The sequence below is a fragment of the Oryctolagus cuniculus genome, chromosome 2, assembly GCF_964237555.1.
Source record: "Oryctolagus cuniculus chromosome 2, mOryCun1.1, whole genome shotgun sequence".
NCBI classification, from domain to species: domain Eukaryota; kingdom Metazoa; phylum Chordata; class Mammalia; order Lagomorpha; family Leporidae; genus Oryctolagus; species Oryctolagus cuniculus.
Window position 1 is genome coordinate 4878395 of NC_091433.1, and position 24188 is coordinate 4902582.

The window sequence follows — 24188 nt, forward strand, 5'->3', positions numbered from 1 at the left end:
TATATATTGTGGAATGACTCGAGTTAATTAATGGACGCATTATTTCACAGACTTCAACATTATTATTCTGGTGAGAAAAATCTATCCTAGCAGTCTTCAATACCATGAAAATGTCTGGTTAAGACTTGTCATTCACTATAGGTACCACGCTGTAATCTGCTGGCTTATGCCTCCACCATAACTGAAGTTTTGTGTCCTTACATCTCCAACTTGCAGTGGCTTGGCACACTTCTCACTCGGGTAAGGCCCAGCTTCCTCAGGGGACTCCACTTCACCCTCCACTGTGGGGCCTCGGGATGGCGGGCTCTGCCATGGTCAGCAGAGGGCTCCAGGGTTGCTATGGATGTGGGTGTCCAGGGAGAGGATTCCATAGGGAATTTTCATGGTCTGGATCTAAATGCACTCCCTGACCACAGCTTAGTCACACGGCCCCACCTAGATGCAGTGAGTGCCTGAAATTGGAGTCCATGGCTGGGCAGCCACTGCCCAGTAACACCTCTCCAAGGTGGAGGGGAGCACCTGTTGGAGAGGCAGCTGAATTCCCCTCCCACACAGCCTCAGCTCTGTGCCCGACACTCAGCAGGTGCTCAGCGAATGGGAAAAGTGACTTAGGATTGCAAGCATTTTCCAAAGTGCTTTGTGAGTAGCAGCTCATTTTCGAACAAGTGTGTAAGCGTGGTTCTTTCCAAGGACTTCATTTTACAGATGAGAAGCCCGAGACACACAGAGGGTTAGCGCAGTAGTAAGCGATGGATTCGCAGTCAAACCCTGCAGCCTAACTTTGGAACCCGCCCGCCCAGTCGCCACTGGACACTGCCTTTTCCCTCCGATTCATGTCGAATTGAGCTGATGTATGAAAAGCAGAGCATGGATGGGAAGATGCTTTGTAAAGCGGTCAAATGAAGGAGAAGCAGTTTGGTTTTTATGGGGCCTGGGACACTCATGGGATCCCTGCCATCTGCCAGGCATCGAGTTCTCTCTCCCGGCTTCTTGTGGCATTTGGCACGAACTGTGGGCTTCATTTTCCTGTCCCCAGGCCTGGCACATCCCGGGGACACAGGTGGTAGGTACTCAGCCTACAGTTCTCAATGGATTTTTAAAAGCCCAGATGCTGATGTCGGAGAGAAGAAGGAGCCACACAGAGTTCTGCCTTCAGGGACCTCATAATTGGAAAGAAAGTTTAAAAATGATTCCTGTGATGTGTGAGAAGTAAAGGGGATTGCAAGGGGGACAGAGCTTTTCCATGTTATTCACCCACCCCTCACCCATCTGTCTATCCATCCTTCAATCCCTCATCCCTCCATCCATCTCCCTCCCTCCCTCCATCCCCTACCCATCCCTCAATCCCCCATACATCCATCTCCCTCCCTCCATCCCCTACCAATCCCTCAATCCGCCATACCTCCATCTCCCTCCCTCCCTCCATCCCCTACCCATCTCTCTATCCCCCATACATCCATCTCCCTCCCTCCATCCATCCCCTACCCATCTCTCTATCCCCCATACATCCATCCCTCACCTACCTGCCAATCGGTCCATTCATCCATCCAATCACTCATCCATCCATCCATCCATCTATCCCTTCATCTATCTCTCTCCTCCATTCCTCCCTCCCTCCCTCCGTCCATCTACCCCTCATCCCTCCACTGAGCACACTGCCGCACACCTACACACGAGGCACCACTGCTCTGCATACTGGAGAATCCACAGTGGGCAAGACAGACAAGATCCCCACGGTGCTTTGGGCTGCTGCGGGAGAGGCAGGCAGCAGATGTCGACACCATACGGGCAGTGTGTCCCAGGCGAGGGGACAGGGCACTGAAGGGAAGGGGGGCGGCCGTCAGCCCTGCAGCCTCCGGGGAGCCTCCTTTCCAGTCTGGCACTCGGGCAGAGCTGTGGGCCACACTCCTTTCTCTAAGTTCCCTGGATCCGGTCTCACCGCTGCCGGTCTCAGCCCTCCCAACCCGCCAGCTGCATCTCTCAGGTGTCACACAGCCTCCTCCCGGCCCCTCCCAGCCCTCCTCACCCCTTCCGGGTTCCTGTTCCAGGCCAGCACTCACAAGGTTCCCGTCTACCCGCGTGCCCGCCTGAAACTCAGCTCCACCAGGGCAGCGTCTTTTCACGGCTGAATCTCCAGCACCCAGAGCGGGTGCTGGCAGAGGATCCAGTGTGGAAAGAAGGGGGAGGAAGGGAGGAGGGAGGCGGGAAGGGGAATGGGAAGGGGAAGGGGAAGGGGATGGGGAAGGGGAAGGGGACCGGGATGGATCGGAAAGCAAAGCCCCGAGACTGACTCCCTCCAAGCCCAGGGCTCCCGGCCCCTCCTTGAGCACCCATCGCCCCTTCGTGGGGGCCCAGCAAGGCCAACGTGTGGGTCTCTCCTTCAGAGACCGCTGCAGCCGAGCGTTAATCAGAAGGCGAGGGGGTCTCCAGGGGCGGCCTGCCGCTCCCAGGGCACTGTGCACCAGGACCGCCCTTGCCCTCCAGGGGGCTCCCGCTCCCCAGGCCCGCGCCACGCCCCGTGCATCGGAGGTCCCGGCCCCTGCCAGACCTGGGGACACTTTTTTGGAGAAGCCCCCCAGCCCCCTCTGAGCCGCACAGCAGCCGGACGGGATGGGGGTGGGGGTGGGGGGCGGTGGACACCGTGCCAGGCGGGCATCCTGGCGCTGTGAAAGGGGAGCCCCGTGAGCTGGGGGCGGGAGGAAGCACTTGGGTCCCGGACACCACCGGCGACCCCGCTCCTCTGCCTCCCGGCAGCGGGTCCCCAGCTCCTTGCACTCAAGACTGAGGTCTGATTCCGCGTCTCACCGCGGACGCAGTGGCACACCAGACGGAGAGAGACCACACCTGGGATACCCCCTGCTCTATTCCAGGGCTGGGCGCCCCCACCCCTAGCCAGACACTCCCAGGCATAGGCCCGCACAAAGAAACCCGATTTCAGAAACACACAGGGGCCAGGGCAAAACGACCGACGGGCACACGCGGGGGTCCCGGGGACAGCCCCGGAGAGCGCACGGCCCGGGGCCTGCCTGCCTGATCCTTGGCTCTGCCCCGGCCACGCCCCCGGGCAGCCCCTCAGGCAGCTGCAGGTGAACCCCTCGACTTCCTCCCCCTCCCTGCGGCAGCAGCCGGCTTGCGGGCCGCACCCCTGGCCACCCAGCGCTTCCGGGCGCCCGGGGCGTGGGCGCTGCGGCGGGCAGCGGGCGGCGTTGGGGGCCGAGGTGCAGGAGGGCGAGCGGGCGTCGGGTAGAGCTGGCTCCGGGGCTGGGGACGGGGAGCAGGGGTCGGTCCGCGTGGGTCCCGGGTGGGCGGGGGGCTGCTGGTCCTCCTGGGATGAGGGAGGTGGGCGTGGGGTCTGCGCGGTGCTCGTGGATACCCAGGTCCCTAGCGGGGTGGATTCCTTCACCGAGGGCCAAAGGGCTCACAGGGGAGGACAGGTGTGGGAAGGCGTGGGAGGCCGGGCCAGGCTGACTGAGGGCGTGGGGGCTCGGACGGGCTCCGGTGCGGCGGTCCCCAGGACGAGAGACGCCACGCTTTCGGAGATGCTGGCCGGCCAGCCTCGGGCCCCCGAGCGCGCGGCGGCGGTGCGCGCCAGCGTCCCGCAGAAGCTGGCCGAGGCGCTGAGCAGCCAGTACGGGCTCATGGTGTTCGTGGCGGGGCTGCTGCTGCTGCTGGCCTGGGCCGTGCACGCGTCGCGCGTGGGCAAGGGCGACCTGCTGGGCTTCCTGACGGCGCTCATGCTGCTGCAGCTGCTCTGGATGCTGTGGTACGTGGGCCGCAGCGCCGCGCAGCGCCGCCTCATCCGCCCCAAGGACGCGCACGCCGGCGCGCGCTGGCTCCGCGGTGAGTGGGGCGCCCCGCGGCCTCCCCCTTCCTGGCCTCCCTTCCCCTCCTTGTGCTTCTCAGCCGGGCTCCTGCCTGGCGCCTGCCCTGGAGAACGCGCCTGTCCACACTCTGCCTAATGCCCGCAATGGCCCTACTGACCCCTTCCTTTATCCTGGAGCTCAAGGCTACCTAGTTCTGGCCCCAGGGGCCTCTTGTGTTCTCCCCTCCCCCACGGTTAGCTCTCCTGCTCGCACCCCCATCATTCACAAAAACTCTGTTTCCACGCCTTTGCCTATTCGGTTCCCTACTCCCGGAATGCCTTGTGCCCCTTCCCCGTGCCGTCTGCTTTCCAAGCGAGGGCCATGAGCCCCTCTTCTCCCCACTTCCTCCTTTCTCTCTCCCTCCATCCCTCTTCTCTCTTCTCTGCCTTCCTCTGTCCCTCATTCTTCCTCCTTCCAGGATGGCTCTGAGCACTGGCGCCTACATCTGTGGATGAGTGGTTGTGCCACTGCCCGAGCTGCGAAGCCCAGGGAAGCTTTGCTCGCCCCCACTCCGTGGGTCTGATCACACCCCTCCACTTGCGCTCTGCCCTGGATGCCCAGGCCACGGCTGCTCCTGGCAGCTCCAGCCTCCGGGGCAGCCCCAAGATCTCCCAGAGCCACCTGAGGCTCGGGTATGGGGAAACAATGAATGGGTGGATGTGATTTGGGGCCCTGGGGCACAGAGGCACTTGCTAGTAGGGAAGGGAGCTGTCCCCTCCTGCAGGGGAGGGGCTGCTGCTCTCCGAGAGGAGACAGAGCCCACGCAGGTCAGAGGGAGGAGGCCAGAGTGAGGAGAGAAAGCCAGGGCACTGAGGGGCCACAGGCATTTCACACCAGGTTGTCTGGGCACAAGGCACCTCCCCACCCTGACCTGCGGGTGAACCTCCCTAAGAGTGGGGCTCTGCCCTCCTTGCACCTGAGTGACTTGTCACCTCCCTGCACCGAGCCCTAGTTCCTAGTAGCTGGGGATCCCACGCTGGGTAGGCTGCGATGGCTGTGGGCGCACCATGGTCCCTTCCCCAGTCTGGCCCAGGTGCCTCTTGTGGTCCGTGTGCCTGGCAGGAAGTACTCAGGCTCGCGCAGTTGGTGTTTATTTCTGCCTCGTACTGTGACAGAGAGGACTGTGTCCTGGTTGGTCTTGCCGTCGGGGAAACTGGACTCCATTCCAGGTGGCCAGAATTCCTGCTCTGAAAATGGTTGTTTTGGGGGAGGTTCGTGGTTTTATGGTTGTGGATGACAGCGATTCCTGTGCCATGGAAAACCAACACAGCCCCCACATGACGCACACACCCTTTCACCTCTGCTTCCCTGGAGTGGAAGCTCCTTGCCTTCACCCCTGCCTTGCTTCCTCCCTCCCTCCACCTTCCTCTCCTCCTCCCTCCACCTTCCTCTCCTCCTCCCTCCTCACTCACCCCTCCTTTTCCCCTCCCCTCCCCACTTCCTCCTTTCTCTCTCCCTCCATCCCTCTTCTCTCTTTCTCTGCCTTCCTCTGTCCCCCATTCTTCCTCCTCTCTGACTTCCCTCCTTCCAGGATGGCTCTGAGCACTGGCGCCTACATCTGTGGATGAGTGGTTGTGCCACTGCCCAAGCTGGGAAGCCAGAGGGAGGAGCTGCAGTGGGGACACAGGAACAGCCTCCTCTTGTGCACGTGTCCCACTTGAGAGGTCTTAGACCTCGAGTAGGGACCGAATAAATGATGCAGAATAGAGCAAGCGCACAGTAGGTGTTCAGTAAGTGGTGGCATTGAGACGCTTGGCAGGTTGTCCCATATGAACAGCCATTTAGACAAGGCTGGGAACCATGGAGACCGGGCTGGCCTGGAAGCCTCAGCTGAGTGCCATTTTCTCATCAGTAGGAGTCCCGGTGACCTCTTGAGGAGGAGCTGGGAGATGAGAGGAAGCAGCTGCCAACCAAGCCTGGCCCGTCACAACGGAAGCAAGAAGCAGTCAGGAGCGTGGGGAGCCCTCGGTGCCCAGGGCGGTGGCTTCGGCCCCGGGAGGAGTGTGTTCTCTTCCAGAACCTTAGCTGGAAAGAGAGGCCTGGGTCCGGAAGTCAGCTCTGCCCTGGTGCTGGGGACAGAGCTGAGAAGTGGAATGTTCTGAGAAGGCGTCCCTTGGTGGACGTCTGGGCACCAAGGTTTTCCAGGGAAAGCCTTGGGGTGCGCTGTGGGCAGTGCGCTTGCTGCCCCCAGGTGTGTGAGAAAGTGAACGCTTTCTTTGGAACAAAGGCTAGTGTCCTTAAAGCACCGGCAGCAATGAGGGTCACTGATCCAGCACCTGTTTCCCAAACAAAGGGGTTGGTTTCTTCTACAAGAAATGGCAGCAGCTCCCTGCCCCGTGTGTGCAGTGAGCATGGAAACCCGGCCAGCGCCTTGCCCTGCCGTGAAGCGCCAGGTCCTGTTTCTTTTCTGTTTCTATCCTCCTTAAGAGACAGCGTGGTACACCGGGAGCCTTCCCTTTCTTCCTGTCCTGTCTCGGGCATAGAGACAGCTTCTGGGAGTGGCAACAATGAGTAATAGCTCCATTTGTTGAGTGCGTTTTGAATGCTGAGTCCCATGTAAGCACCGTCCAGCTGTTTGTCATGGCGGTTCTGTTTTTGGATGAATGAGTGTCTCAAACTTACTGCTTTCGTGAGTTCAGAGTCTCACATAGTGTTTTTTTTTTTTTTCCTGAAAACTGGACAAACCTTATCTACAACACGTTCTTTGTTCAGCATGGTAACTGCACACCATCCCTTGCAAATACAAGGAACCCGCAGTAAAGGGGCAGGCGTGAGCTGGCTATGGGCGCCCAGCCCAGGATTTCAGGCTATGGAGACGAAGGCCAGCAGTGTGCCTGTGCCCCTGGGAGGAGGTGAAGGGGCTGAGTGTGTGTGTGTGGGGGGGGGCGGGTGCCATCAGGGATGGTGGCAGAGAGCAGTCGGGGGAGGAGAGGAGTGAAACACAGCAGAGGAGCACAGGTAGCAAGGTTGGAGAACACAGAAGGTACTGGAACCCAGGGGCGCACAGTCTGACCCAGGAGGTTGCAAACCTGGTGTATGTTTTGTTGTATTTTAAGATTTGGTATTTGAGAGGCAGAATGAAAGAGAGTGGATGAGATGCTAAGAGAGAGAGAGAGAGAGAAAAAGAGAGAGCAAGAGAGAGAGAGAGAGAGAGAGCGCTACCTTCTGCTGGTTCTCTCCCTAAATGGCCACAACAGGCAGGGCTGGGCCAGATCTAAACTCCATCCAGGTCTCCCATGTGGGTGGCAGGGGTCCAAGTCCTTGGGCCTTTTTTCCACTGCTTCCCCAGGCGCATTAGCAGGGAGCTGGATGGGAAGCAGATCGGCCGGGACCCGAACCAGCTCTCCAATATGGGATGCCGGCATCGCAAGCAGTGGCTTAACCTGCTGGGCACGATGCCGGCCCCAACCGCCAGTCTTCTTCCTGGCTCCGTGGATTTGCCTGTCCTGGGCGTTTCCTAGCCAGAGTTACAGCGTGTGGCATTTCAGGGCTGGCTTCTGTCACTGTGCATCATGTTTTCCATGTCAGAGTTCTTGGGGTGTGTGTGTCAGCCCCCGGTTGGCTGGCCACACAGCCGAAAGGGCTGCAGGAGGAAGGGGAGCTCCCCACCCCTGGAAATATTCCGATGGAGTGAGGAGGGAACAGAAATGAGGACCTCGCTTTGGGGCAGGTGGTCCGGCCTTAGCAGGTGGCACACGAGGTCAAGCCCTGCCCTTCCCCTTGGTCTTTTATCTTCTCTGTGGGGCAGAGGGGTCTTTGACACTCATAGAAAGTAGTGGAGGAGGGGCTGGCGCTGTGGTATAGCAGGTAAAGCCACTGCCTGCTGTGCCGGCATCCCACATGGGTGCCGGTTTGAATCTGGCTGCTCTACTTCCAATCCAGCTCCCTGCTGATGGCCTGGGAAAACAGAGCAGGATGGCCCAAGTGCTTGGGTCCCTGAACCAGAGTGGGAGACCTGGAAGAAGCTCCTGGCTTCTGGCTTTGGATAGACCCAGCTCCAGCTGATATGGCCATTTGGGGAGTGAACTAACAGATGGAAGATCCTCCCCACCATCCCTCTGCCTCTGCCTCTCTTAACTCTGCTTCCAAATAAATAAATAAATCTTTAAAAAAAGTAGCAGAGGAGGGAGCCATGCCCCTGGCCTGGGAGAGCCTTGGTTCTGTTCTGCCTGTGCTGTGGGGCTCTGCCTCAGTCTCCCCATCTGTGAAATGGGGGCAATGCCACTGCCTGCCACCTGGGCTGTTTGTGAGAATCAGTGAGTTGGTTCCTTAGCAAGGGACGCATGGGAGTTCCCTAGAGACGAGGATTTGGGGGCTCAGGGAAGGGGTCCTGGAGGAAGGCTTTCCGTTCCTGCTGGAGTCTGGGGGTGGGTTCAGGCATGCTGGCCAGGTCTGTGTTCTGCAGGGCCCTACCCGGCAGGCTTCAGACCTTGGCGTCGTCTGGCGGTCACAGGGAGCCATGGAAGGTTTTGAAGGAAGAGAAGTGATTCTATTTGCATTTCAGAATGAGTTCTCTGTCTACAGGGAGGACCCTGGGTTTGAGAGGTCCCTGCAGGCTGGCTGTCAGTCAAACAAGGGGACCAGCGAGAGATGAGGGCTCGGAGGCTTCCCTGCATTTTATTTATTTACTTTTACTTTGTTTTGAAGAGTTTATTTGTTTATTTGAAAGGCAGAGTTACAGAGAAAAAAGGAGAGGGAGAGAGGGAGGGAGGAAGAGAGGAAGAGGAAGAGGGAGAGGGAGGGGGAGAGAGAGAGAGAGAGAGAGAGAGAGAGAGAGAGAATACTTTCTACCCACTCGTTCACTCCCTAAATGGCCATAATGACCAGTGATGGGCTGTCAAAGCCTGGAACCCGGAGCCTCCTCTGGTCTCCCACGTGGGTGCAGGGGCCCAAGCACTTGGACCATTTTCCACTGCCTTCCCAGGCACATAGCAGGGAGCTGGATCAGAAGTGGAGCAGCCAGAACTCTAACCGGCATCGCGGGATGCCGGCTCTGCAGGCACCACAGCGCCAGCTCCTGCCCTGCATTTTAGAAACAATGCAAACAGCATGCAGGACATAGAGAGTCAACTGGGGCAGTGACATCCAGAGAAGTTCAGGGGCAACCCCACCTGCAGGGGCAACTCCCTCGGGGAAGGGGCAGGGCTCCCCACGGCCCCTCTGGGGCTGCCACGAGGAGGCTGTGTCTAGATGCGTGCATTTTCTTACAGATGCAGTGGTTCTGGCTAGGACTTCTGGTTTAACGGAAAACAGTGTCAGGATTTCAGCACTGACAGGAGACAGCGGCTGTCCTTTCCGCGGCCCACTCAGGAGGGACATCGTGAGCAGATGCTGATTCAGCACTCCCTGAGAGGAAGTCTGACCGTATGAGGACAGTCTTGTCCCCCCGGCGCTGGGTGGGCCACTGCAGGACAGCAGTCACGTGGGGCATTCAGTCCGGAAGAGAGAAGGGTGCAGAGGCCACAGGGTAGAAAGTGGTGCAGTCTTGCACCTGTCAGTTCTGAGTTATCCTCTCAGCTGCCAAGAGTCACCTCCCCCAGGAGCCTTTCCGGATCCCTGCTGTCCAGGTGCAGCCCCCGGCTGTGTGTCATCGTGACTCCCTGTCCTTTTCTTCCTGGCGGGAGACTGCGTTATCCAGCTACTGCTTGCTGGGCCAGCCAGAGCGCTCGCTCCGGAAGGCAGACACATTGTTGCAAGCACCTACCATTGTGCCTGAGCTCCTGGCGAGATGCCTGGCGTGCAGCGAGTGCCAGTCGGTGTCTGCTCAATAATAGAATCAATGAACGCACGATGAATGGATGAGTGGGTGATGGCGGAAGCTCCAGGGAAGAGGAGGGTGGTTCTGGGATGCCACCTGCAGCTCAGTTAAGGAAGACATTTGAATGGAAAGCACCAGGGCCATGAAAGGACACACCCTGAGAGACAGGGACCCTCTCAGCCTCGGCTGTGTCCAGGGGGAGGCCGGATGGCCGTGGTCATGCTTCAGTGGGGAGCATCCTTGCATGGGATGGAGGTATGGGTTGACTTAGGTGGGGGTCCTCCCACCTATAGGTGCTGAAGAAGGACTTGGGAGCTGAGCACAGAGGAAGGGTCTTCCTCCTGCCAACACGAGGCAGGCACCCTGGGCAGTTTGGGTGTTACAGCAGTCTCCCTTATGCATGGGGGTGTGTTCTAAGACCTGCAGTGGAATCCCCAAATAGTACTGAGCATATATATATATATATATATACATATATTTCATTAGATATTGGGTACATATAATACGCTAATAATATGTGCACTTAAGTATATATATGAAAATGTTTTGCTTGCTTTTTAGGCACTGTATAACATTAGCAATTCTAAAATAGAACAATTATAACAAAAATTATAATGAAAGTTATGCAGGTGTAATCTCTCTCCATGTCCCTGCAGACACCTTGCTCTCCCTTTCTCCCCTCGTGGTGGTGTGAGGTGAGTGGCACAGGCACTCTGACATGGTGTTAGGCTACGACACGAGGTTACTGGAACATGGGCACTGTGACACAGCTACACTGCACTGATAACTAAGATGGCTGCTAGGAGGCTAGCAAGCAGGCGGTGGACAAGGACTAGGATGGTTCAGTTTGGGCAGGAGGGAGTGAGGTGGCACAAGATTTTATCACAATTTAAAAAGTAGGAGTCATTTGTTTCTGGAGTTCTCCATTCGTATTTGCAGACCAGGGTTAACTGAAATCGTGAAAATCAAAACCTTGCATAAAGCCGGCGCCACGGCTTACTAGGCTAATCCTCCGCCTTGCGGCGCCGGCACACCGGGTTCTAGTCCCTGTCGGGGCACCGGATTCTGTCCCGGTTGCCCCTCTTCCAGGCCAGCTCTCTGCTGTGGCCCGGGAGTGCAGTGGAGGATGGCCCAAGTGCTTGGGCCCTGCACCCCATGGGAGACCAGGAGAAGCACCTGGCTCCTGCCATCGGATCAGCCTGGTGCGCCGGCCGCGGCGGCCATTGGAGGGTGAACCAACGGCAAAGGAAGACCTTTCTCTCTGTCTCTCTCTCTCTCACTGTCCACTCTGCCTGTCAATAAAATAAAATAAAATAAATTTAAAAAAAAACCTTGCATAAGGCAAAGGACTGCTGGATTCTCAAGTCGTGTGGCTGATAAACTTTCTGATTGTTCTGGTTCATTACGTTTTTCTTTCTGGTTGACTAGTGAGTTTATGGTGACAACAGCATCCCGTTGATGGAACTCTCTAGCTGTGGTGTATTGTTCTGGGTGACTTCTACATAATGGCTTCTTTAATTTTCTCAGTACCCCGAGGGGATTTTTCTCACCCGCATTTTACAGACATGGGAACTCAGGCACAGGTAAGTTCAGTAACTGCCCAAGGTCATCAGGGAATCAGGATTTGAAGCTGGGCTGCTGGTCCATCCTCATCATCACTGGTCCATCTTTGTACATCTGGCTGTCTTGTAGCATGGGACTGATTTTTGTCAATGTTCCATGGCATCCAGAATTGTATACTCTCTTCCTGAAGCATGCGAGGTTGTACACACACACACACTACTTTTATGTGTTTATATATGTAGATTTTGTGTCTTATTTTTAGCAGTAAGCATGCTAGCCAACTTTTTATTTTATTTGAAGGACAGTTACAGAGAGAGGTAGAGCTGGAGACAGAGAGGTCTTCCATTCCACTGGTTCACTCCCCAAATGGCCACAATGGCCAGAGCTGAGCTGATCCAAAGCCAGGAGCCAGGAGCTTCTTCTCACACAGTTGCAGGGGCCCAAGCACTTGGGCCATCTTCTGCTGCTTTCCCAGGCCGTAGCAGAGAGCTGGTTCAGAAGTAGAGGAGCCAGGACTCGAACCAGCGCCCATATGGGATGGCAGCACTACAGGCAGTGACTTTACCTGCTACACCACAGCATCGGCCCCACTAACAAACTTTCATTTCTTTATAAAACCCGGGCCTCAGGTATTTTTGATGCAGCAGTAGAAAGGCGCAGGAGGACAGAGCCTCTCCAGTTCACGGCTGTGAGGTTGAAGCCCCGGCAGAGCATGGCCTGGGCGATATTGTTTTCTGAGCAGGTTCTCTGCTCGGCTCTCACCCGGGAGTGTGCCCTCCCACCTTCAGCTTCCGCCCTCTCCCTGCTCCACTTGGCACACCCTCATGCTCTTTGTGCGTTTGTTGTTTATTTCCTGTCACCCTCACTAGCACGTTGAACTCCCAAAGGCAGCCACTGTATTGTAGCCACTGGGCAGTGCCTGGCCGGAAGCAGGGGTTCGACAAACAGCGGCTGATAGAATTACATCGCGAGCGTCCGCATGCACCTGTACTCTGTCTCGCGCCCTGCGTGCGGGCAGCATCCGAGCTGGGAACAGAGCTGGAGCTGCAGCCTTTCCTTACCGTGCGTCCTCGTTGACTCTGTCACTGTCTTCCGGTTTTCCGGGATGCACATGGAAGGTCTGGGGCCAGCTCACCCCTTTGTGTTTTGTGCACACACCTCAATTCGGGGATGTGCCACAATGTAGCAGAGAAGCCGAAAGAGAACCAGCTGACAACCCTCCGTTCATTTTTTTTTTTTTTTTTTGACAGGCAGAGTGGACAGTGAGAGAGAGAGACAGAGAGAAAGGTCTTCCTTTTGCCGTTGGTTCACCCTCCAGTGGCCGCCGCGGCCGGCGCACTGCGCTGATCCGATGGCAGGAGCCAGGTACTTATCCTGGTCTCCCATGGGGTGCAGGGCCCAGCACTTGGGCCATCCTCCACTGCACTCCCGGGCCACAGCAGAGAGCTGGCCTGGAAGAGGGACAACCGGGACAGAATCTGGTGCCCCGACCGGGACTAGAACCTGGTGTGCCGGCGCCGCAGGCGGAGGATTAGCCTAGTGAGCTGCGGCGCCGGCCTCATTTTTTTTTTTTTTAAGAATTATTTACTCGAAATGCAGAGTTACCGAGATAGAAGGAGAGAGAGTGAGAGAGAGAGAGAGAGAGTGAGAGAGAGAGAGAGAGACCCTCCATCCACTGGTCACTCCCCAAATGGCTGCAGTGGCCAGCACTGGGCCAGGCTGCAGCCAGGAGCCAGGACTTCCGTCTGGATCTCCCCTGTGCTTGAAGGGGCCCAACTACTTGGGCTCTCTTCTGTTGCTTTCCCAGGCGCATTAGCAGGGGGCTGGATCAGAAGTGGAGCAGCTGCACTAGAACCCGTGCCCACATGGGATGTTGGTGCCCCAGGTGGTGGCTTAACCTGCTATGCCCCAGTGCCAGCCCCCAAACAACCCACTCTTAGGAGAACTAACTGGGGTCTGGGAGAACTACATTAATCCCTTCCGTTGGCTCCACCCCCTAGAACTTCCACCACCTCAACATCCCTGCGCTGGGGACCAAGCTTCCAGCACGTGAACATTTGAGGGACACACACAGATCACCACAATCCACAGCAGCAGGACCGCTCAGGGTATCTGAGGCAGACATAGACGGGTGATGGACTGTAGGAGCGGGAGGAGCCATTCATGGCAGAGCCCCTGAAGTGTCACCCCGAGAGAGGCTCCAGACCAGTGGCTCCAGGCTCCCAGACCACTCGCAGCGGTGCCTTGACTCCGGGAGCTTGGTAGAGACGCACAGTCTGGGTTCCAGCCTGACCTCCTATATCAGCCGCTCTGGGGGTGGAGCCAGCAATCTGGGTTTTCGTGAGTCTTGCCGGGAGTTCTGATGCAAGTTCAGACAGGAGAACGGCCGCTGTGGACCGTCCTCATTTAACGCCCAGGGATACTGAAGCCTGGAGCGGGACGCGACCTGGCAGAATTCACACTTTGCACGGCCGCACGGCCAGGACTGGCGCCCCGGTCCTGTGGCCTCAGGCCTGGGTTCTTGCTGCTCAGCGAGGCTGCCTCCAGCTGTTGCCTCGTGCAATCAGAATGAGCCCATTCCGAGCACTGGGCTGGATTCCCAGCACCACACAGCGGCTGCCTCCCTGGCTTTCTTTCCCGCAGCGTCCCTCGGAGCTGTTTCTACAAGGCGTGCACGCAGGGTGGGGCCGGGCCACTGTATCTGCCGTCCCTGCAGGTCTCCGGCAGGGCTGGCACAGTGTCGCCGGCTGCTCTGCTCTGAGCTCAGGTCTTCACGCGTGGCACTCATGGTCCAGGGTCCTCCTGGGTGTGGGGGGTGGGGAACACGTGAGGGGCAACCGGTGTTGGCTCGGGAACTTGGACCCTGACAATTCCCCGCGATCACGCGCTTCCCTCACCGGTGTGTTCATTGGGCACAGCGGCTTCCCGTCCCTTCCCAGTGTTTTCCTCATGTGCATATATTTGTGTGTATTTCTTTTGGTCAAAGCTGTGCTGATTGCAACAAAGACCTTGCCTAGCTAGGACCTTTCCGGATCACCCCCGGAGACGCTGCACCTGTCAGATTCTTTAAAGAGGAATGCTCCATTTGAGGCGAGGTTTAGCTTACAGAGGTTGTCCGCACAGGACAGTGCTTGTGCACCTGTGTGCCTGCACCTTTGTTCTTTGCAGAGCTGGGTTTTAGGATCAGAGAACAGAGGGTTGGAGTAGAACAGTGCCACTTAGATGGATGCATTTTTGCAAAAGGCCCCAAGGGCTTTCTGTCGACCCCAGACCCCTTTGGTGAATGTTGTCAGCCCTCTCCACCCGCAGGATTCGAGCAAGTGCTGATGGAAAAGCCTGGAAGAAAGCCACTGGTCTGTACTCAGCACGGCAGGCTCCCTCCTTGTCGGTATTCCATAAATAGCACAGTACAGCAGCTTCTATGCTGCCTTACATCTGCAAACAACCTAAGTCATGATCCGCAGTACGGGGCAGGATGTGCACAGGTCCCACTTCATGTAAGGGACGCGAACACCTGTGGATCTGGGCACCCACGAGAGGCCCTGGAACCAATCCCACACAGATAGCAAGGGACAGGTGCAGAGGGCATTTGTCACACCCTCACCTATGCCTGGGGCGGGTACAGTGCTGAACGGGACACAATACCTGCTTTCTGGATTCAGCTTATCAGCCCAATGGTGCCATTACTTGTATTAAAATACTTATTTTTTACTTGCTGCAATAGGTATGTGAAATGTAAAATTTACCATAACTGTTTTCAAGTAGCGTTAGGCACATTGACATTTGTGGTCTCTCACAATTCCTTTTGCAAGATGCAGACTTGTTCCCGTTCCATCCGTAACTCCTCAGTCGCCTCCCCCCACCCCAGGCAGCCACCATCCTACTCTGTCTCTGAACGTGGCCACTCGGGGGCTTCTTGTAGCTGTTTGCCTCGGCCTTACTTCACTTAGTGTAGCGTCACTGATGCTGTTGCACACGTCAGCGTTTCCTTTCCTTTCAAAGCCTGTTCCATTGTAGGTGTTTTCCACATTCTGTTTATCCACTCAGCAGGCACCGGGCTGCTTCCGCCTTCGGGCTGCTGTGAATGCTGTTTCGGTATGGACACGGGTGTGGACACGGGTGTGTCAAGAGCCTTTTGTGCACCTGCTTTCAGCTCTTTCGGGTGTGTACCCAGAATTCCTGGCTCACGAGGCAATTGCGGTTTTCCTGCGTCTAGAGGCTCCTCCCTATGGCCGTCCACAACAGGTGCAGCATTTTGCCTTCCCAGCACTGGTTGCACAGGGGTTCAGATTTTCGGCACCCTGGCCAGCACTTGTCATTTTGTTTCTTTTTGTTGCTGTTTCTGTAGTAGCCATCCTAGTGGGAGTGAGGTGGCGCCTCACAGCTTTGATTTTCCTTCCCCTAAAAATTGGTGATGTTGGGCATTTTTATATCTTCTTTGAAGAAATGTCTATCCACGTCCTTTGCCCATTCTTAACAAAGCTGGTTTTTCTTTGTTTCTGTTGTCGAATCATGGAAGTGCTTTCATATTGTGGCTATGAGTGACTTCACAGATATAGAATCTGTCAATATTTTCTGCCTTTCTATGGTTGCCTTTTAACTATGTTGATAGCGTCCTGTGATGCACAAAGTTTCTCATTTTAATGTAGTTCACCTATTTTTACTTTTGGTGTTTGTTCTTTTGTCATAGCCAAATCATCATTGCCAAGTCCAATGTCACGAAGATTTTCTTCTATGTTTTCTTCTAAGAGTTTTCTACTTTTTGCTTGATATTTAGGTCTTTGGCTCATTTTGAGATAATATCACATATGGTCTCAGGAAAGGGCTCAACTTTAACATTTTGCATGTAGATATCCAGTTTTCTCAGCACCATTCATTAAGAAAACTTTTATTCTCATTGATTGGTCTTGGTATCCTTGTCAACAATCTGTTGGCCAGTATGTGAGTGTTTACTGTAATTTACTTGGAAAAGACACGAGTGCATATTAACACGCATGTGTGTATCCCTCCCCCAAATTTAGGCAGTATCACCTTGTTTGCAGTCATTACAGTCATCCTGGGATGCCTTAAAATTGGGTACTTCGTTGGATTTTCTGAATGCTTGTCAGCCACTGAAGGAGTTTTCCCTGTCACGCACGCAGTGCACACCCTCCTGCAGGTAAGTCCCTGGGGTTTGGTTGTGCTGTGCCCCTGGGAAGTGTATCCCTGGATTCCTGAAACCCACATCACCAAGAAGTCTGGCAGGGCTGCTGCTTGGGATGCCTGTGTCCCACACCAGACTGCCTGGCTTGAGTCCCGGCTACTCCACTTCTGATCCGGGTTGCTGCTAATCTCACCATGGAGCCAGCAGGTGATGGCCCAAGGATTTGGGTCCCTGACACCTGGATTGAGTTCCAGGCTCCTGGCTTCAGTCTAGTTCAGTCCCGGCCATTGCAGGCATTTGTGGAGTGAACCAGTGGGTGGAAGATCTCTCTGTCTGTCTCTCCATTTCTCTGCCTTTCAAATAAAATGAACGTGAATGAATAAATAAGACATTTGGCAGGTGCAGGCAGTGTGAGCTGCTGTAGACTTGCTCAGTGAGCCCCAAGGTGCACCTGAACCCATCTCTGAGCCTCAGCGCTTTGGCTGCTTCCACTGTAGGGCGGGGCTGGGACATTTTTGTGAGAATCCTATGGGGCAGGAAATCCTGCCAAGCCAGAGCCCACCAGAAAAGGTTGGGGGGGGGGAGATCTTATTTTCTGGGAATGGGCCTAACAGTTTTATGAAGATTCACATAGAATACAACTCCCCCATATTATTGTACAATTCAGTGGTTTGGTGTACTTTTAAAGTTGTGTGACCTTCACCACGATCCTTTTTAGAACATTTTTATCACCCTCAAAAGAAGCCTTGTGCCAGGGGGCCGGCGCCGTGGCTCACTTGGTTAATCCTCCGCCTGTGGCGCTGGCATCCCATATGGGTGCCAGTTCTAGTCCTGGCTGCTCCTCTTCCAGTCCAGCTCTCTGCTGTGGCCCGGGAAGGCAGTGGAGGATGGCCCAAGTGCTTGGGCCCCTACACCCACATGGAAGACCAGAAGGAAGCTCCTGGCTCTGGATCGGCGTAGCTCTGGCCGTTGCGGCCACTTGGGGAGTGAACCAACGGAAGGAAGACCTTTCTCTCTCTCTCTCTCTCACTGTCTAACTCTACCTGTCAAAAAAAAAAAAAAAAAAAAAAAAAAAGAGAAGCAGAGAAGCCTTGTGCCAGGACAACCACCCCTCAGGTCCCTAAAACACTTTTTCATTAGCTCCATGTGGATTAAAATCTTTTAGAAATATATGAGGTTCTTTTTCTTCACATTGGTGGGCTTGGTGTGGCTCAGAAGAGTGGATTTTCACAGATATAGTTTAAATGTATAGCTTAGAGTCAGAAAGATCTCATGAAAATAATTCTGGGTGGGCTTTCAGTGTGGGTTCATCCTTGGCTCCATCCCTGGTCATGGCTATGAGAGTTAAGGCCACTGCCATGGCCAACTTTCCAGCATGCAAAGTATTTTTCATTGGTATCTGTGTAGCCCCTTTAGCAACTCCATGAGAACAGGTGTGGGATTGTCACCATTGTTTTTTTCTTTACTTTTTTTTTTTTAAGATTTATTTGTCTGACAGTCAGAGTTACTTACAGAGAGAGAGGGAGGACACACACACACACAGATCTTCCATCCTTTGGTTCACTCCCTATATGTTGGTTGTTTTTTTTTTTTTTTTTTTACAGGCAGAGTGGACAGTGTCGCTCCCCCTCTTTGTGGAGGAACGACACTAAACCCTGCCTAGGCTTCATATCCGAGTCACGGCACCATTATGTCGCTCCCCCTCTTCGTGGAGGAGCAACACAGGACCCTGCGCTGTTCTTTCTTCTGCTGCTCGGCCCTCCCCGGGTTTGCTGCTGGTTCTTCCCGGGTTGGCTACTGTCCCTTCCACCTCCGTGGAAGGGCGGTTCCCCCTGGCCACATTCCCCACTTCCGCAGGGGAGCGGCACACCGCCGGCCGGCTCTTCTCGGGGGCTGCACAGGTGTTCCCCTTAGATGTTCCCCATAGATGTTCCTGGTGCATGCCGTCTCTCTCCTCCTTTATAGTCCTCCTCCGCCAATCCTAACTCGGCTGCCCACACGCCGAGTACGCTGCTCTCCTCCAATCAGGAGCAAGTCCTACAGTTTATTAGTTGAACTGGAGGCAGCTGTGCGGAAGCTGTTTACTTCTCTCCCAGCGCCATATTGTGGGAGAGCAGATGCATAGAATAAGTCTTAATTCCAGTAACTCAGTCCAGTCCGGGCTGCTCCCCACAGACAGTGAGAGAGAGAGACAGAGAGAAAGGTCTTCCTTTTGCCGTTGGTTCACCCTCCAATGGCCGCTGTGGCCGGCACGCTGCGGCCGGCGCACCGCGCTGATCCGATGGCAGGAGCCAGGAGCCAGGTGCTTTTCCTGGTCTCCCATGGGGTGCAGGGCCCAAGCACCTGGGCCATCCTCCACTGCACTCCCTGGCCACAGCAGACGGCTGGCCTGGAAGAAGGGCAACCGGGACAGAATCCGGCGCCCCGACCGGGATTAGAACCCGGTGTGCCGGCGCCGCTAGGCGGAGGATTAGCCTAGTGAGCCGCGGCGCCGGCCTCACTCCCTATATGGCTGCAGCAGGCAGGGCTGGACCAGGCTTAAGCCAGGAGCCAGAAACTTCATCCAGGTCTCCTCTATGGGTGGCAGGGGCCCAAGTGCTTGGGCCATTGTCTGCTGCTTTCCCAGGTACATGAGCAGGGAGCTGGATCCTAAGTGGAGGAGCCAGGACTCAAACTTGTGTCCTTATGGGATGCTGGCGTTGCATGGGGGCAGCTTAACCCACTGTGCCATACACTGGCCCTGCCATCTCTTCTTTCTTATCGAGTACATTTGAGGTGTAAAACAGGATACTTGGATATAGAGACACATAAGGAAGTGATCACTGCAGTCAAGCAAATTAAAGGTCTGTCGTCTCACGCAGGTACCTGTCTTTCCTTTTTTGGTGGTAAGAGCACTTAAGATCTAGTCTCTCAGCATTGGAGGCAGGCCGACCACCCACCATGCTTGTGCTGTGTGTCAGATCTCACTAGGTTTTCTGATCTGCACTGTGTGCCTGCAACTCTGCCCCCATCACACTTCCCATCCCTTCCCCGGGAGCCACCCCTCTGCCCTCTGTACCTGTGTCTTTATGTTTATTTTCGTTTGCTAGCTTACACACATGAATGGGTTCATGCATGGTGCCCGTCTTCTTGTTTCTGGGTGATTTCCCTTTGCATAGGGTCTCCGGGTTTGTCCATGGTTGCTGTCAAGGGCAGGATCCGCCCGAGGGCAGAAGCTGGAGGTCGGAGGACATGCCTGAGCTTCTCAAAGTCACCGCCCAGAGCCCCTGATTATTCCTCCCCAGCAAAATAGTGCTGGGACAGCGGGGACTTGCTCTTTCTGGGTCCAGCGATGCCATTCTAACAACTCCGTCTTCAACAGTTCCAAGGGGTCTGCAGGTGTACACGCGGCTGACTCACCAGATGGTTCCGGTGAGCCCTAGGCTGCTGTTCCTTGGGATCAAATGCCTTCTCCGGCGGTGAAGCTCTCTGCTGCGAGGGGCCCAGGGAGCTCAAATGCACTGCAGCTCGGGGGGGGGGGGCTCGAGAGGGGCCTCCTAGCGGGGCCGTCTTGCACCCAAAGCTGTGATGCATTGAGTCCCCCAAGTTCACAGCTGAAACCCAGCCCTCACTGGCTCAGCACATGTAAGGTCATGTGACAGTGCCCTTCTGAGATGAGGACGCCAGGACGGAGACAGGAGGGATGACATCCATTTATAAACAAGTAGAAAGCCTTCAGAAGGCACTGACACCTTGAACTTGGGCTCCCAGCCTCCAGGACTGTGAGAGGATAGATTTCTGTTATCCAAACCACCCAGTGCCAGCAAACCAACACAGGGAGGGTCAAGTGCCCACTCGGTTCCGGGGAGCCGTATCCCTTGGTGATGTCCTTACAGTGATGCCAGCGACCAGGGGAGAAGAGTTTTATTCATTCACTCCACGCCTAAGGCTGGGGCAGACGCTGCTGTCGGTACTGGGGATCCAGGGCGGAGCTGCCTAGTGGCTGTCCACCTGCCGGGGGCCAGAGAGTCCCTGAGCGAAAAGGGCAGCACAGGGGGTACGTGGCCAGCTTGGGTCTATGGGGGAGCATCCCAGAGCTGGTGGGGGCGAGGGGAGAGCATGGGGTGGTGGGGTGTCTTTGGGATGTCCTTGGTGGTGGCGTCTTGCCCTGGGATGGGGTTGGGGTAGATGTGTGGCTGCAGAGCTGAGCTGGGCTTGGGGCACTGGCACACACCGGAGCCCCCGTTTGGTCAGCCCCTAGCTTGGCCTGACACTGCGATTTCAGGCAAATTACTTAACATTTCTGGGTCTCTCGCGTCTCATCTATGAGGTGCAGAATGGAAAAGATATTTTTTAAAAATGGAGTATTTAAACATTCTAGTTATTTACGAGAGTGAGAACAAGAGCGAGCCACCTGGCTTACTTTCCCAATGCCTACAATGGCCAGGGCTGGGCTGGAGCTGGAGTTGGGAGCTAGGAACTTGATGCAGGTATCCCATGTGGGTGGCAGGAGCTCAGCCAGGTGTGCCCTCACCCGTGCCTGCCAGGTCTACACCAGCTGGAAGCTGGAGTCAGGAGCTGGAGTGGGGAATTGAACCCAGGCACTGCCATATGGAATGCAGGCTTCTTAACTGTGGGGCCAAACCCCCGTCCTGTTGGTAAACACACAACGTAAAGTTGTCATCTGAGCCGTTTTACGTGTACAGTGTACAGGCTTTGTTGTGCAACCAATCCCCACAAATTCTTCACCTTGCAAGACCGAAACTCTGCCCAGTCAACCACAGCTCTGCATTTCCCTCTGTCCCACCCTCTGGCAACCACCATGCTGCTTGCTGTCACTACGAACTTGACCCAGGTGTCTCATACACGTGGAAACATGCAGAACCATCCTTCTCCGATTGACTTGGGTCACAAGGTTTGATGTCCAAGCTTCGTAACTGTGTGAGAATTCCCTTCCTTTTCAAGGCTGGGCACTGTTCCCCTGCAGGTGCACGCCACCTCTGTCCATCCGCTCATCCGTCAGTGGGCACGGGGGTCTCTGCCACTTCCTGCCTCTGGGGAACGGTGCTGCGGTGAGCAGGGTGCCCAGCATCTAACCTGCTTGTGGTTGTTTTGGGTGCATACCCAGAAGTGGTATTGCACACGGTAATTCTAACACACATGCACACACACACACACACACAGTATAACACGCCTGAAAAAAAGTGGGAGGGGAGAAAAATACACCTTTTAGTGCAAATCGGCATTTTTTTGGTCCTTCTGTATTCCCCCTATTCTTGTCGATGTTTTACACAGAAGATGCAGGATTTTCTATTCCAAGTTTTTTATTTAAAGAATCCTAAACCTTTTGTGCTGCTGTATAGTCTGTATAAAAAGCACCATTACATGGCTGCCTAATTTACAACTCATGGGTAAATACTAATTTCCTCGACTGTTCTACTGTTGGGCTGAACATCACTGTTTGCAAGGGTCACTGCTGTCTGCTTTTTAAAAAAAATTTATTTATTTGAAAAGGTAGAGTTGCAGAGAGAGGGAGAGACATAGATAGATAGAGGTCTTCCATCTGCTGGTTCACTCCCCACATGGCTGCACTGGCCAGGGCCGGGCCAAGCTGAAGTCAGGAGCCAGGAGCCAGGAGCCAGGAGCCAGGAGCCAGGAGCTTCATCCAGGTCTCCCATGCAGGTGGCAGGGGCCCAGACATTTGGGTCATCTTTTGCTGCTTTTCCCAGGCCATTTTTTATCTCTTTTTTTTTTTTTTTTTTTTTTAAACTTTTATTTAATGCATATAATTTTCCAAAGTACGACTTATGGATTACAATGGCTTCCCCCCCATACCGTCCCTCCCACCCACAACCCTCCCCTTTCCCACTCCCTCTCCCCTTCCATTCACATCATGATTCATTTTCGATTATCTTAATATACAGAAGATCAGCTTAGTATACATTAAGTATGGTTTTCAACAGTTTGCTCCCACACAGAAACATAAAGTGAAAAATAATAGATGATTTTTTTAAATGATGATGAAATCAGAGCAGACCTATTGTCATGTTTAATCCCAGTGAGAGTCAAGTTGGGAATTGATAATTTCTTTTTTTTTTTTTTTTCTTTTCTTTTTTTTTTCTTTTCTTTTTTTTTTTTTTTTTACAGAGGATCAGTTTAGTATGCATTAAGTAAGGATTTCAACAGTTTGCACCCCCATAGAAACACAAAGTGAAATATATTGTTTGAGTACTCGTTATAGCATTAAATCTCAATGTACAGCACATTAAGGATAGAGATCCTACATGAGGAGTAAGTGCACAGTGACTCCTGTTGTTGACTTTACCAATTGACACTCCTGTCTATGGCATCAGTAATCTCCCTATGCTCCAGTCATGAGTTTCCAAGGCTATGGAAGCCCTCTGAGTTCTCCGACTCTTATCTTGTTTAGACAAGGTCATAGTCAAAGTGGAGGTTCTCTCCTCCCTTCGGAGAAAGGTACCTCCTTCTTTGATGACCTGTTCTTTCCACTGGGATCTCACTCGCAGAGATCTTTTGCCAGAGTGTCTTGGCTTTCCATGCCTGAAATACTCTCATGAGCTTTTCAGCCAGCTCCGAATGCCTTTAGGGCTGATTCTGAGGCCAGAGTGCTATTTAGGACATCTGCCATTCTATGAGTCTGCTGAGTATCTCACTTCCCATGTTGGATCAATCTCCCCTTTATTTACTCCATCGGTTAGCGTTAGCAGGTACTAGACTTGTCTATGTGTTCCCTTTGACTCCCAGTCCCTTCACCATGACCAACTGTGAACTGAAACTGATCACCTGGAACAGTGAGATGGCATTGGTACATGCCACCTCGATGGGATTGAATTGGAATCCCCTGGTATGCTTCCAACTCCACCACTTGGGGCAAGTCAGCCTGAGCATGTCCCAAATTATACATCTCTTCCCTCTCCCATTCCCACCACCATGTTCAACAGGGATCACATTTCAGTTAATTTTCAACACTTAAGAATAACTGTGCATCAATTACAGATCTAAACCAGTCATATTAAGTAGAACAGATAAAAAAAACTACTAAGAGGGATAATGTATTAAGTTGTTCATTAACAGTCAGGGCTATGCTGATCAAGCCACCATTTCCCATAGTGTCCACCTCACTCCAACAGGTTTCCCTCTTGGTGTTCAGTCAGTCGTCACCGATCAGGGAGAACATATGGTATTTGTCCCTTTGGGACTGGCTTATTTCACTCAGCATGATGTGTTCCAGATTCCTCCATTTTGTTGCAAATGACTGGATTTCGTTGTTTCTTACTGCGGTATAGTATTCTAAAGAGTACATATCCCATAATTTCTTTATCCAGTCTATCGTTGATGGGCATTTAGGTTGGTTCCAGGTCTTAGCTATTGTGAATTGAGCTGCAATAAACATTAGGGTGCAGACCGCTTTTTTGTTTGCCAATTTAAATTCCTTTGGGTAAATTTTTGACAGGCAGAGTGGACAGTGAGAGAGAGAGACAGAGAGAAAGGTCTTCCTTTGCCGTTGGTTCACCCTCCAATGGCCGCCGCGGCCAGCGCGCTGCGGCTGGCGCAACTCGCTGATCCGATGGCAGGAGCCAGGAGCCAGGTGCTTTTCCTGGTCTCCCATGGGGTGCAGGGCCCAAGCACCTGGGCCATCCTCCACTGCACTCCCTGGCCACAGCAGAGGGCTGGCCTCCCAGGCCATTTTTTAATTGTGGAAGGTTTCTGGGAGAGTTATGCCCTAAAAGTCTCTCCTGGGCAAGATAGTAAATATTAGGCAAAACAACATGGAGATGGTAATATGTGTGCCTTGCTTTGTCTGGTTTGCTTTTTCTAACTCATGTGCAGAATAAAGGTTAAATAGGACACGCTTGTAAAG

The 24188-nt window shown here is 54.2% G+C and overlaps 1 protein-coding gene across 1 annotated transcript in view; it reads left to right on the forward strand.

Annotated features, from left to right (window-relative positions):
• Positions 1-3194: 3194 nt before the first annotated feature.
• Positions 3195-24188, forward strand: part of OTOP1 (otopetrin 1) — a 32462-nt gene continuing 11468 nt past the window's right edge. The window contains exons 1-2 of the mRNA XM_051829829.2: positions 3195-3840; positions 16206-16342. Of these exons, the coding sequence (XP_051685789.2) occupies positions 3540-3840; positions 16206-16342 (438 nt within the window). The 5' untranslated portion in view covers positions 3195-3539. The remainder of the gene's footprint in view (positions 3841-16205; positions 16343-24188) is intronic.